The following is a 14,158-nucleotide window of genomic DNA, read 5'->3' as shown; positions in this document are numbered from 1 at the left end:
AGTGAACTTCTCAAGGAATGGACTGAGGCTGGGGTCAAGGCATCAAGAGCCACCACACACAGACGTGTCAAGGAATTTGGCTACAGTTGTCGTATTCCTCTTGTTAAGCCACTCCTGAACCACAGACAACCACAGAGGCGTCTTACCTGGGCTAAGGAGAAGAAGAACTGGACTGTTGCCCAGTGGTCCAAAATCCTCTTTTCAGATGAGAGCAAGTTTTGTATTTCATTTGGAAACCAAGGTCCTAGAGTCTGGAGGAAGGGTGGAGAAGCTCATAGCTCAAGTTGCTTGAAGTCCAGTGTTAAGTTTCCACAGTCTGTGATGATTTGGGGTGCAATGTCATCTGCTGGTATTGGTCCATTGTGTTTTTTGAAAACCAACGTCACTGCACCCGTTTACCAAGAAATTTTGGAGCACTTCATGCTTCCTTCTGCTGACCAGCTTTTTGAAGATGCTGATTTCATTTTCCAGCAGGATTTGGCACATGTCCACACTGCCAAAATTCATTTAATACACAGTTTACAATTTCAAGCATTCATGGTTCCCTCAATGAACTGTAGCTCCCCAGTGCTGGCAGAACTCATGCAGCCCCAGACCATGACACTCCCACCACGTATGGTCTGAGCACTGACAGGCTGACCCCCCACCCCTTCAACCTCTGCAGCAATGTTGGCAGCACTCATAAGTCTATTTCCCAAACACAACCTCTGGATATGACGCTGAGCACATGCACTCAACTTCTTTGGTCGACCATGGCGAGGCCTGTTCTGAGTGGAACCTGTCCTGTTAAACCGCTGTATGGTCTTGGCCACCGTGCTGCAGCTCAGTTTCAGGGTCTTGGCAATCTTCTTATAGCCTACGCCAGTGGTTTTCAAACCGGTCCTGCGAGCAATATATAGATTATAAGTGATTAAATACAAGATTAATAGTAGTTATTAAGATTGATGTTGTTTGGAATTGGTAAAATGGGCTGGGAAAAAAAAAAAATCAGAATATCAACTTGCATAATAATTATGCATGCACTATATTTTTCCTTTTCTACTGTCGTGGTAATGCAAGGAATGTTGTGATTGGTTGTCAAGGCAGCCAATCAGAATTTAGCAGCGTCATCTCTGATTGGCTGGAATTATGGCATATTGTAAGTAACGCTGGGTTGTGTTGAGCAACGAGCCGAGAGCACTGAGGGCGGGCATCAAGGGAGCAAGCTAGTGAAACGTTGCACGCGCAAAAGAGGTCTGCACACATCCAAAAACTTATTTTAAATGCAACATTTATTTTTGTGCACTCTAAATACTTTTTTCTTTGCAAAACGAACATTATCTCAACAAAACTCAGATTGCGCGTGTGCAAAACGCACTTTTGTGCGCTCAAAATATGATCTTTCGCACACAGAATTGTGGCAGAGATCTAAGCCTATAGACATATAGCATTCTTTATTTATAAAACTTTTTTAATTATCAAAAATAATTACTGACTGCAACTTTAAAGGGGTCATCGGATGCCCATTGTCCACAAGTTGATATGATTCTTTAAGGTCTTAATGAAAAGTCTTTAACATACTTTGGTTAAAATTTCTCAATGGTAGTGTAAAACAAAACCCTTTTTACCCTGTCAAAAACAGCTCTTTTCAGAGCAAGTCGTTTTCTTGCATGCCACTTTAAATGCAAATGAGCTCTGCTCACTCCGCCCCTCTCTTCCGAGCCGCTCTCTGAGAGACGGTAAATTTTAGCCGCATTCATCGTGAAACTTGCTAACTAGCACGTTATTAGGAAAGGCGATTTGCAAAGATTCATTAAAAAAAAACCTTATACTCACTTCTTCTGTAGGTGAGGCTGGATCACGAATGATTCGCGTGAACATAAATGCATTTAGGCAGATGGGGGGGGGGTGGCGCATTCCCTTCAAAAATAAAAGTAATCCACTGCGTCTTCAGCGGTTCAGATGTCGGGAGTAAATGACGACTGCTATGTTCATTATTACATCCAACAACAAAACACTTCAATCACTTAGGAATCATTCTTGTCTACATCTGCTCCAGCAGTGAAACAATGACGGACTGATGACAGCTCACTCAGGGCGGGTCTAAGGTAAGACACCAGTCCAGTCTGTGCGGAAACACCACTGTCAATCAACAATCGTGGGAGGGGCCTTCGTCCGTGTGACGTCACACAGACAGGCATCTGAGATCGGCTTGATTTGAGAAAGGGGAAATGATTTTAGTAGTTTAAAAAAAAAACACTGGGTGGATTTTTATCATCATAGGGTGGTTGTGTACACACACTGCCAACACACATTTCAGTTCAAACAACTTGTAAAAGTGCATGTCGCATCCGATGACCTCTTTAATACACTGCATATCTGCAAATACTTTTGGAAACACTTTGTAACCATTTTACCTGATGACTTGGTCCCACTCGAATCTCTCCTTGTGTGCTGTTCAGCTGCCTGAAAGACAAAATATTATTTATTAAATGAAATATGGCTGTGCAAGTACATTAATCAATCAGTACATTAACATTTAAAGGCTGAAGCAATACTTACAGCCAACATTCCACAGGTAAATACAAAAAAAATATGCCTGTAATAAACAATACATGAATACAAATACCATATTTAAAAGAAACATGCTAAGTTAAAAAATGTCCCTGTCATGTGAGCTGTTTCAGGTCCCTGTTTTCCACCCTTTTAAATCGCCTCCTTTCAGTGTTAATCATAAAATGTGATTTGCCTATCAGCAGTCGAGATGATCAATCCAAATCCCGCCTACATAGCATAACCAGCCAATCAGCGTCCGACTTCTCCGTTCCCTCCAAAGGTTATATAAACGGAGGCTTGGACATCCAGTTCATATATTTACACATAAATCATTACATTGTGTGTGCACAATCAAACTCAGGGCGCTCAACTTGCATTGTGATGTGCACAAACACCGTTCACTGTGTAATCATTTTGGGCGAAAGAAAATATTATGCTAAAACAATTTCCTGGACAAATATTTACGGAACAGACGAACAAAACTAATTTGTAATAGCAGCACCGCGTTCAACATGCATTACGTAAATTACTTAGCAGTCAGCAACAGTATCTACACAACATCTGCCCCATTTTATCTCGTCAGGCTCTTAGCTGGCCTTTGCGTGTGTGTGGCCGAGCGAGACGAGCTGTCAAGTTCAAAATCATCTCGGTTTGCACTAGAACGCAAAAGTATTCACGGTGTCGCAAAAAGCGCTGGCGCGCGCAAAACCATACCTCTTTAATAAAAAGAAGCAACAAACCTTCGCGGACTGAACAGGTCGTCCATGGCAGAGGCTGTTTCGCTAGAGCTTACAGTTTGTTTGCTGCGGCGGCGGCTCAAAACTATGCTTTCCTCTATTTCATACTACTCAAAATGGAGGCTGCGCGGAGTATTTTTTCCTCAGCGCAGGCGATGACCTCAGTGTTCACGCACAGCCTACTGAGATCCTCTTCAACAAGCATAACTGAGCATGTGCCGCTGCAGCCAGCGCTAATGGGATCATCTCCGTGTCCGCTGTCTATGGAGATCAGCTTCAGGGAGATGTGTTTGGCCATCCTCCCGTGTCAATATTCACACCAATATGGATGTCTCGATAAATTATTGAACCACCCTAGTCTTGATGCCATTCCTTTGCAGATTTGATAAAAGGCACCGTGCATAAACAGTGAAGAATAACAAATCTCGTCTTGTTATAGTCAGTGTGTGGGTTGTAGGATATAAATACAGTGCGTGTAGATTTAAAGGACTGCCACTGTGGAGACGGTGGATTTATTTCGGATCAGTGGAATTAGACTAGACGCTTTAAATGCAGCCCTGTCTGCTTAGATGGCTTCATACATCCCTACAGCTTTACTGTTAACAAGAGGGCCTGTGAATTATTAATAAATAATATTAATAACAATAATAATTGTATTATTATCATTATTATTATGTGGATCATTATTACCTCTTTTTTTTTTACTAATTCCAAAGCATTATTTTACCACTAGGTTTGTTCCATTTTAAATCACCTTAAAAAATTGTAGAAGTGATACTGAAAAGTAATGCTGTCATGATCTGGAATTACTTTATAGCCATGCAATTTTAGAAAACTATCAACCAATCAAAAAAGAGCATTCATCAGTGTTTTGGTTATATAAAAAAAAGGGTATTTCCGTCTGCACAAGACATGCTCAAACCTGTCAGAAACAGGCAAAAGGGAGACTATTTAGATTATGATACTATACAAAGGCCTTTCATTAGTTGAGGTAATGTTTTTATTTGAACAGTATCCACTATCACAAGCACAGACCTCAGGAATCTGCTATGCAGCATTTACAGGAAAATACTGTTTGCTCTTTTTTGCAATACAATCATCATCACACAAGTACACGTAACACTCATCCAAATGGACACCATCGCAAAGTTTATGATGCTTGTTTCTGTTTCCTTGATGATACGGTCCCTGGAACCACTCAATCTTTAGTTATAACACATACTGCTTTCTGTTGTATTGCCACATCTCAAACTGAACTATTAGTACGTTTACTATAGAAGGGCAAGTAGTTCTAATTGTACTACTGTGGTCTCAGTTCAGTGGATTTCTGAAGTTCTTCCCAGCAAACTGAGCTTTATCCCCCAGTTCCTCTTCAATTCTGTGCACGAAGAAAACAAGCAGGTATGTGAAAAAAGTGAAACATATGCTTATGTATGCCTATATGTTACCAAAAATAATTTTATTCTAATAGAATTATCTGTATGCTTACCTGAGGATCTGGTTGTATTTGGCCAGACGCTCTGAACGGCATGGGGCTCCTGTTTTAATCTGAATAAGAAGAGGGAAAATAAAGAGTTAATTACCTGAACATGAACAGGTAACCTTAAAATGAAATTCCTACATTTTATGATCAATCTAAAGCATATTCAGTACCTGTCCAGTGCAAAGTCCCACAACCAGGTCAGCGATGAACGTGTCCTCTGTTTCCCCAGAGCGATGACTCACCATCACACCCCAGCCATTGGACTGAGCCATCTTACACCTGTGGGGGGGATGTTATAAATAGTTCACAAACATTTTTTTTTTTTTTTAATTAAACTATTTAGGATTTTTCATTGGGATTTATGGAAGGATATTCCAGACAATTTTCAAAAAGGACTTGCAAATTGTATTTTCAATTGAGTTTTCCATATGTGGATGCATAAATTGTAACATAATCCAAACGCAATTGCAAATCTTGCTTTACCGTTTTTGTTTGCGTTTTCTTGAACGCACAGTGACTGCCAAATTTCAAATGAAAAAGCAAAGTCCATTTGCAACTGTATTTCCCATGTCTTACGAGTTATGAGCCTGTCATATCTAAATAGCATTTTTCACCTTACCTTATATTTTATTCAACCACTTTAATCCATTATAGAGTGTGCATATAGGGTTGGTGACAGTAAGATCATCTCCCACCACCTGTATGTCCGTGCTGTTGGTAAAATTGGTCCAGGCCTCCCAATCATCTTGATCAAAAGGGTCCTCAATGGAGACCACTAGAGTAATGATAAATATGAAGTCACATCTCTGCGTCTGCGCTCAAAGAAAAAAATAGGTAATGTAATTAAATAAGAGAGCAAATGACTGATGAATACCTGGATAATCCTGAATAAAACTTTTGTAAAGGTCAGCAAGCTCATCAGGGCTGATGTATCGATCCGGGTCATCAGGAGACTTGAAGTCCAAGTCGTAATTTCCGTCACGATAGAATTCGGATGCTGCCACATCCATGCCAATCACAATCTCATCTGTGTATCCAGCTTTACTGATGGCACTCTTTAGCAGCTCTAGGGCTATTATACGCATACAAAAAAGAGCAATATAAAGTTGTAAATCATTTCAGCTGTATAGTCTCAAACAGTGCGATTTGTTTTTTCAGATACCTTCTTGGTTCTCCAGGATGTTTGGTGCAAATCCTCCCTCATCCCCAACGTTGGTGGCATCCTTGCCATATTTCTCCTTAATAACATTCTTCAAATTATGGTACACCTCTGCACCAATGCGCATGGCTTCCTTAAAGCTTCTGGCCCCGACAGGCAGAATCATGAATTCCTGCATGGCCAACTTATTGCCAGCATGTGAGCCACCATTGATCACATTAAAGGCCTTTGGGAAAACAATAAGCAAAATTCAATGAGAGAATAAAATGTTTTCCCATAATTTGCTTTCCTACTTTTATTAAGATTTAAATAACAAAAGAAAGCAAATAGGAAAACTGTCTGTATGGCTTAAGCCCCTTTCACACCAAGAACGATAACTATAAAGATAACGATATTAGCGTCCGCACCAGCGAACGATATCGTCTGTTTATTCTAAGCACATGCTCGTCTGCCGCTTTAAATTCTCGAGCTTGTTACAGCAGGATGGATTCTGATTGGCTGTCATTTTTTATTGTTCATCAGCTGGAAAAAATAGTTTTGAAAGTGATTCCAACGATATCGTTTCTCTTTGTCTTTATCGTTATAGTTGTGGTGTGGACTCTGCTATTCTTTAATATTGAGAACAATTTTTAGAACTATATCGTTATCTTTATAGTTATCATCCTTGGTGTGAACGGGCCTTTAGGCTACTTGTAAAATCTGAAATTATTCATGAGGACAAAGCTGGTCTGCAGTTAAAATACCCTCTTAAAATAAAAAGACATAATATCTTTGAGCTCAAACACAATCGAATTAATGATCTTTTAACATTTTCAGTCGCATGACACTTTTCCGTACTGTACAATTTCAAATACAAAACTTTTATATTTCTCACTGGCACAGGCAGGATGACCTCAGGGTTTCCAGCAAGGTCAGCAATGTGACGATACAGAGGAACACCTTTCTCTGCGGATCCTGCCTTACACACAGCCAGGGACACACCCAGGATGGCATTGGCACCAAATTTAGCTGATATTCGAAACAGACAGGAATTAAAAGGACTATGACTATGACTAGACACAACCCCTAATATTTACAATACTTTAAATTTGGAAAACTATCACTTTTTTCTTTGAATTTGCATTTTTTTTGTGACAATGTTTTCAAATGTACTCTACCATTCAAAAGTTTGTAATAATTTTTTATGTAATAGTGTGTGATAATTGTGTGTAATAATTTTTTCAGTTTTTGAAAGACACTTCATATGCTCACCAAGGCTGCATTTATTTGATTAAAAATACAGTAAAACCAGTCATAACAAATATCAAACAATCAGAAAAAAACAGAAAGAAAAGCAAAAGCAAGGCATTTATTTTAATAACATTAAACATTTACTGCCACTTTTGATCAGTTTAATGCATCCTTGCTGATTAAATGTATTGATTTCTTTAAAAATATCTTACTGGACATACATTTTTGAACTACAGTGTAATGTAACTGGGTAATTGGGTGTAAGAAACTTAAAGGAGAACAAATCATTAAAGGGAAAGTATTTTAAAGCAAAGGACAACATGCATACACATGTAAATATTATGATTTACACTTGTTATCAGTTCCATCCAGTTCCAGCATGAACTGGTCAATCTTTTCTTGCTCAACTGCAGGAATTCCCTATGTGACGGAGAGAAAAAATATAATTAACCCAACAAACTTACAGTTACTATTTTCTTTTGTTTCAAAATGAAATTATAAAATACTCACCTGGCTGATCAGGGCAGGTGCAATAGTTTGGTTCACATGCTCAACAGCCTTTGATACACCTACATTACACAGAAAAAGAAGGAAGATACTACAGGTATAAGCACAAGTTATTGTGGATTGAATGGTGCTGCAATTAGACACATGCACATCTCTACATTCCCTTGCTTAGTTTATGCCACAAAGCTATAGATTGTCAGATTTTTCTAATTTGTAATGTCAGCCAAGCGACAGCCATAAACAATCTGATTTATTCCATGCAAACATTGTGCATTAAATAATACTGAAATACCACAGTACAGATTCTTGCATTATTCACTGATCTGAATCACATGCGCAAGCTTTTCAGATTTTACATAATTTTTTTTCATAATACATAATTCACACCACAGAATTCGACACTGGGTTGAATATGTCATGCAAATTCAGAGCCATCAAACAAAAAAAATAAAATTTTCTCACTAGTTCACTGAGGTACCTGTTAACACAAGGCTGAACCCAGCTATTAATCAGTACATTTAATAAGTCCTCCTTTCCAATCTAACAGAAAAAAACAGAGCGGGGAAGAGAAACAGTCCTTTGTGTCCTTTGGTTATTTCCAAAACAATTAAAGGGTTAGTTCACCCAAAAATGAAAATTAGGCTGCGTTTTACTCACTCCCGAGGCATCCTAGGTGTATATGACTTTCTTCTTTCAGACGAATCCAGTCGGAGTTATATTAAAAATTGTCTTTGATTTTTCAAGCTGTTTAATTCCCCTCAGCAGGTGTTGCATTGCTTCAGTCCAAAAGAACTTAAATAAAAATCGCCCATCCATAAAAAAAAAAAAGTGTCTCACATGGATCCGGGAGGTAAACAAAGGCCTTCTGTAGCGAATCGATGCGTTTTTGTAAGAAAAATATCCATATTCAAAACGTAATAATCACTTTAATGTAGCTTGCGCCAACAGTTGTACACAGAAGCAGCTCCGGGAGCATGACGTATGAGGTCAGCGTTGCGCACGCGCCGGTGAGTCTCGTGAAAACCAACGTTTGTTTACAGAAGCAAAGGAAGAAAAGTTTCCTTACTTTAGCAAAGGAAAACCAGTCTCCTCTTGGCTTATATCGAAATCCTCCGACATTCTTCTTTACAAATCCTCGTTTTGTACTTCTAATTCTTGACCGTTGTTTTGTTTTGATCTCTCCACGTGCGTTTCCGCGTGCGTCACTTCTGAGTGGCGCATGCACAAAGCCGACCTCATACGCCATTCCCCCGGAACTGCTTCTGTTTACAACAGTGAGCGCAAGCTAGATTCAAGTGATTATTACTTCTTTTTTTTATGGATGGGCGATTTTTATTTAAGTTCTTTTGGACTGAAGCAATGCAACACCTGCTGAGGGGAATTAAACAGCTTGAAAGATGAAAGACAATTTTTAATATAACTCCGACTGGATTCGTCTGAAAGAAGAAAGTCATATACACCTAGGATGCCTCGGGGGTGAGTAAAACGCAGCCTAATTTTCATTTTTGGGTGAACTAACTCTTTAACAATAAATTCTGTAAAACCAGATGAAATGTGATTTCTAGTTTCATTCAGATCATCAGAAACATGAAAAAGCAGAGTTACCTTTGCCCAGGTAACGTGACTTGTCATTGTCTCTCAGCTCCAATGCTTCATAGATTCCAGTAGACGCTCCACTAGGGACAGCAGCTCGAAACAGACCTGTTTCAAAACCAGTAGATGAGTTTTCATTCTGCTTGTAATGTCAGTACACTAAACCTTCTTAGTTTAGTTTTCAATTTGGAAAGAAACATCAAGGGGAATCACCTTTCTCTGTGTAAAGGTCCACCTCTACAGTGGGGTTGCCCCTAGAATCAAAAATCTCACGGGCATGTATCTTTAGGATAGACATGTTCCTTAAAAAACAATAAATAAATAAAAAGTAAAAAAGATCAGATTACAAATTAAAGGGGTCTGCTTCTGCTGAAACTACAAATCTAACCACAAATCTAAAAGAGATTTCAAGGAAACCTGAGAACACCATCTGCCTTACAGTAATGCTACTACTAACTCACAGGGTCACTTTGTCAAATCATCTTTCCTGTTATTAGGACTAATCATTATTGAAGGGAAACATCTGCATGAATAAATACACATCTCTTTCAAGCAAATATATGATTAATAGCTTTCAAATATACACATAGTGTTTTGAAGATTGTCCTATTCCTTGGGGCATCATGAGAAACTCAGGTCTAATTGGATTAGCAGCTGTCAACAGAAAACTAAAAGCTTACTAAACTAGTCTAGACGTTTTTGCCTACACATAATACACACATCAACACTATTTGTTCAACTGTACAGTGCCAATGGCGCGTCTCAAACTCATCTCCTTCCTGGAATAGGATTTCTTTCTCGTATAGTATGTTCTGCAAATATTTAATCCCATTACAGTGTGTGAATATGAGTGGGCGTGATGGAAAGCACGACTCATCACGGTCTTCAAAATCAAGTGCTCATCCAGCATTTTATTAGTGAGACACTCGAGATTGAGAATTTAATGCTCTCTGTCTAAATATAACGGAATAACCGTGTACAGAGATTGCCCGAGATTAACGAAAAAGCCCGATTTCAATATAAATCAAATGTAATATTGGCTAGAAGATGGTCACAATTAAGCGGGTATTTGAAAGGCCATAAATACAATGCTTCTTACCTCAGCGATAGCGTATAATTAAAGGACAAGATGAAGAAACCAAGCTTTCACTCAAATTCACACTCACTGCTAGCGGCTCTGGTTAGTAGAAGAGCTCAGCGTGTGCTCACTCTCAGAGAAAACTCACCCATAGGCAATAGTATCCAGCTGCAGACCCGCAGCACCAGCAGTTTCAGAACCACAGCCACAGAACCGCAGCCACAGAACCGGAAGTGAGGGGAGGAGCTTACATTTTTTAACAGAGTAGCGCCACCTTAGGGTTTTTAAGGGGTAATTTGCTTTTAGTACACACGATACGTCATACTTTATGTATGTATGCATTTTATAATGACATATTAAGCATTTTATAAACATTAATCTTATGTAATTTAGGTGTAGACCTATACAGTTATTCGTTTCATTGTATTATGCGAGTAATTTTGTGATATTACTTATATGATTAACAACTAAATAATCACACCAATAACTGGTTGCAAAAATGTATAGTATATCCTAAAAAAATTAAAAGTACACAGGTAAACTATTATGCAATAATAAATTGTGAGTACATACATTAAACAAACAACTCAAGATATTCATACCTCCACAGACACTGCATGCTGAAGTGGATTTGAAGATGATTTATTAATTTGACCAGTTTGGCTGGATTAAACATGCTGGTCAAGCAGAACACTGCTGGTGATTGCTGTAACACTTGATGTTAGCTAATGTGTCAACTCTCTGAATCCTTATATGAATCTACAAGAGAATAAGACACACACGATTATCTCAATGATGACAAATGGGATTAAAATAACCCAACTACAAGGTAATATTAACACACAAACAATGCATATAACAGAGGGAATTAAAGCAAACTATTTATTTTTATGAATAATAAACGTCTTCAAAACTTCACCACAAGGCCCATTTACAGCATACATCCGAAAATTAATCGAAACAGCCACAGAAAAAAGTGATATACTATAAAGTATGACAACAAATTCAAGTTTCAATATAAGATAATAAAGCCAAGCACACATTAAGTACTTAGCAGATAAATTCTTAACGTAATATATACGATAAATCTCAAACATATGATAGCAAAAACATTACAGAATACTCACCTTGCTCTCTCGTTGTCAATAACTCCTCCCCTCACTTCCGGTTCTGTGGCTGCGGTTCTGAAACTGCTGGTGCTGCGGGTCTGCAGCTGGATATATCTCCCCGTAGGGGGAGATCATAGAAAAGACTAGGTAAGGTGAATGGCAGTTGTCTGGAGATATGTTGTTTTACAACATGTGGTGAGGAAATGAGCAGAGCTTCGCGGCCGGGAAGTTGTCGGATATACATTTTTATTGTAGCTCTTCTTTTTTTAACACTTCACTGTATATTCACGATTTAATGGATAGTAAGATTTTGTTCAAGATAAATATATATATTTTTGGACCACTAACGAAGGGGACGGTGTTTTCACGTGTAACCTATTACTTTTCTCAACGCTGCTAGGGCTTGACCAATCACAGTATTTGAAGATTACGAGATTAATGTTAGATTAATAGCGATTGCTTTAAATTATTTTCATTTATATGACAGGTAAAATCTTTAGAATTAATAGATTTACTGGTGTATAATCGATTATACGTAGATGTGGAAATGTCTACAATAAGATTAAGATCAAAATGATCTGAAATTTTAATGCAGCTCAATGGAGATTTCGGTTTTCTGAGCAGCCATGCGCTCCCTTGAGGAAGAAACATTGTTTTATAGGAAACCGTGATTATCTAGCAATATTTTTTGGGGGGGGGGGGGCGGGATAACATGATGTAGTTGTAGTGCGTTCTCCAGCAGTGCATGAAATGCTTTTTTCAGAATAAATCTGATTATTTGCCATGGTTTGATAATTCGTTTTAAAGTATTTGAATTTTAAGAATGTAGAATGTTCAGTGTTTTCCGAATCTTGCTGAGACTTGAAGCTCTGGTCCTAAGATTTTTTAGAAACAATATAGAAGCAATATATTTTGCCATTGTACTTATGATGACATACAGAAAAGCAAGAGGATGATGCACAGTCCTACTAGGCCAGTGTGCTGCTGTACGCAATGTAAATACTATCTCAAATTCAAAATCTCAGATTGTTAAATGATTAACAATCTTCCACTGTATTCTTGTCTGTGGGGAGAATGTGATGCAACAACAAGAGGCAACAAGAGTGTTTGTGTGCTGGAGAATCCTAGCAACTCACTCCCTTGGGCCAGTAATCCCTCAGGGCATTGCCCCCACCCTCCATCTTCCATTCCCTCTTTTTATCCCGCTCTCTTTCCACCTTCCCTCTCACACACATACACTTCCTCCGTTCCATTATTATTTCACTTACTCTTCTTATAATGCTCATACAAGCCATGTTAGTTTAGATCAGTTTCACATACAGGTGCGTATTTTCCCTTGTTCACGGTTTGTTTTGTGGAAAGGGTTGATGTTTGGTCGCTTCTTTCAGGTACAGGTTTCTCAGGAGGCCTCCTGACAGCCAGCTGATCCCCGTGTTCCTCCATCCTCATGCCTCACAAATAAGACCTCAGGGATCTCATTAGCAATCCACACACAGGTTTGTGGATATGAGGCATTGACCTGTTGCCTGGGTTACAATGCTGTCCCCGTGTCCCAGCATAAACTCCTGCTAGAGTTGGAATTCTCAGATCCTTTGTTCAGTGCACACAGATGCATATTCTAAAATTTGATTAATGACTGCACAAGTAGTTAAAATAATGATGATTTATTACATGCAGCAAATAGGCATCAAAAACAACAGAGCCACATATCTACAGTACATTTTTATTGTTTAAAGAATTATGTGCATCAAATAGACAAGCTATATATATACGTATATGTATGCATATATACATTTAAAAATCTGCAGATTCATGGCCAGAAAAGAATTGAACTGACCTTTTTTACCTGCTCTTTTTGAAGCAGCCCATGCAAGTGATGCTACCGATCCCTGAAACCTGTTTAGTAAGCCTGTCCTGAACAGACCTTTAGCACAAGCACTTCATTTCCAATGAAACCTTAAATATAGCTCTAAATGATAAAAGCGCAATTTAATAGTACTTTTATGATGGCAAAGGGAGTGGATCTTTATTTTTATAGTCAACAATCTGCTGACGAAGTGCCTTTTCCACACACACACACACACACACACACATATACACACACACACACACATATATATATATATATATATACAGTCAAGGCCAAAAGTTTTGGCAGTGACATAAATTGTGTTTTGCAAAGTTTGCTGCTTCAGTATTTGTAGATTATTTTTCCACATGTTTCTATGGTATACTGAAAAACAATGATAAGCATATCATAAGTTTTAAAGGCTTTTATTGGCAAAAAATATAAGGAGTCAATATTTACAGTGTTGACCTTTGTTCTTCACAACCTCTGCAATTTGCACTGGCATGCTGGATATTAGCTTCTGGGCCAAATCCTGACTGATGGCGATCCATTCTTGCCTTGTTAGTTCTCGGAGTTGATCACAATTTGTGGGCTTCTGCTTGTCCACTCACCTTTTGAGGACTGACCACGGCTTCTCTATGGGATTGAGATCCGGGGAGTTGCCTGGCCACAGATCCAAAATTTCAATGTAATGATCTTCGAGCCACTTCTTTATCACTCTTGCTTTGTGACATGGTGCTCCATCATGCTGGAAAATGCACGGATCATCACCAAATTTCTCATGGATCGTTGGAAGAAGTCGCTCTTGCAGGACGTTTTGATACCATTCTTTATTCATGGCAGTGTTTTTGGGCAGAATTATGAGAGAGCCCACTCCC

At 38.6% G+C, this 14,158-nt stretch overlaps 3 protein-coding genes across 5 annotated transcripts in view; 1 reads left to right on the top strand and 2 right to left on the bottom strand.

Annotated features, from left to right (window-relative positions):
- Window positions 1-3,623, bottom strand: part of LOC107584416 (arginine-glutamic acid dipeptide repeats protein-like) — a 22,372-nt gene extending 18,749 nt beyond the window's left edge. For all 3 annotated transcript variants that reach the window (XM_016271014.1, XM_016271013.1, XM_016271015.1), the window contains exons 1-2: window positions 3,276-3,623; window positions 2,397-2,445 (exon numbers count right to left, since the gene is read on the bottom strand). In XM_016271014.1, the coding sequence (XP_016126500.1) occupies window positions 2,397-2,445; window positions 3,276-3,301 (75 nt within the window). In that variant the 5' untranslated portion in view covers window positions 3,302-3,623. The remainder of the gene's footprint in view (window positions 1-2,396; window positions 2,446-3,275) is intronic.
- LOC107584443 (peptidyl-prolyl cis-trans isomerase-like 1) overlaps window positions 1,148-14,158 on the top strand; it is a 22,061-nt gene continuing 9,050 nt past the window's right edge. Inside the window, exons 1-2 of the mRNA XM_016271066.1 lie at window positions 1,148-1,152; window positions 6,971-6,977. The gene's annotated coding sequence lies outside the window, so the exon portion shown is untranslated. The remainder of the gene's footprint in view (window positions 1,153-6,970; window positions 6,978-14,158) is intronic.
- On the bottom strand, window positions 4,255-10,495 carry LOC107584483 (alpha-enolase-like). Its single transcript, XM_016271119.1, has 12 exons — window positions 10,344-10,495; window positions 9,458-9,546; window positions 9,257-9,352; window positions 7,655-7,713; window positions 7,495-7,564; window positions 6,789-6,922; window positions 5,918-6,140; window positions 5,630-5,827; window positions 5,383-5,530; window positions 4,926-5,034; window positions 4,762-4,820; window positions 4,255-4,650 (listed from the first exon to the last, which is right to left on the bottom strand). The coding sequence occupies exons 2-12, from the start codon at window positions 9,540-9,542 to the stop codon at window positions 4,584-4,586; spliced, it is 1,248 nt and encodes a 415-aa protein (XP_016126605.1). The 5' UTR covers window positions 9,543-9,546; window positions 10,344-10,495; the 3' UTR covers window positions 4,255-4,583.

The sequence above is a fragment of the Sinocyclocheilus grahami genome, unplaced genomic scaffold, assembly GCF_001515645.1.
Source record: "Sinocyclocheilus grahami isolate Dianchi unplaced genomic scaffold, SAMN03320097.WGS_v1.1 scaffold60.1, whole genome shotgun sequence".
NCBI classification, from domain to species: Eukaryota; Metazoa; Chordata; class Actinopteri; order Cypriniformes; family Cyprinidae; genus Sinocyclocheilus; species Sinocyclocheilus grahami.
This window is presented reverse-complemented; position numbering and strand designations above follow the sequence as displayed.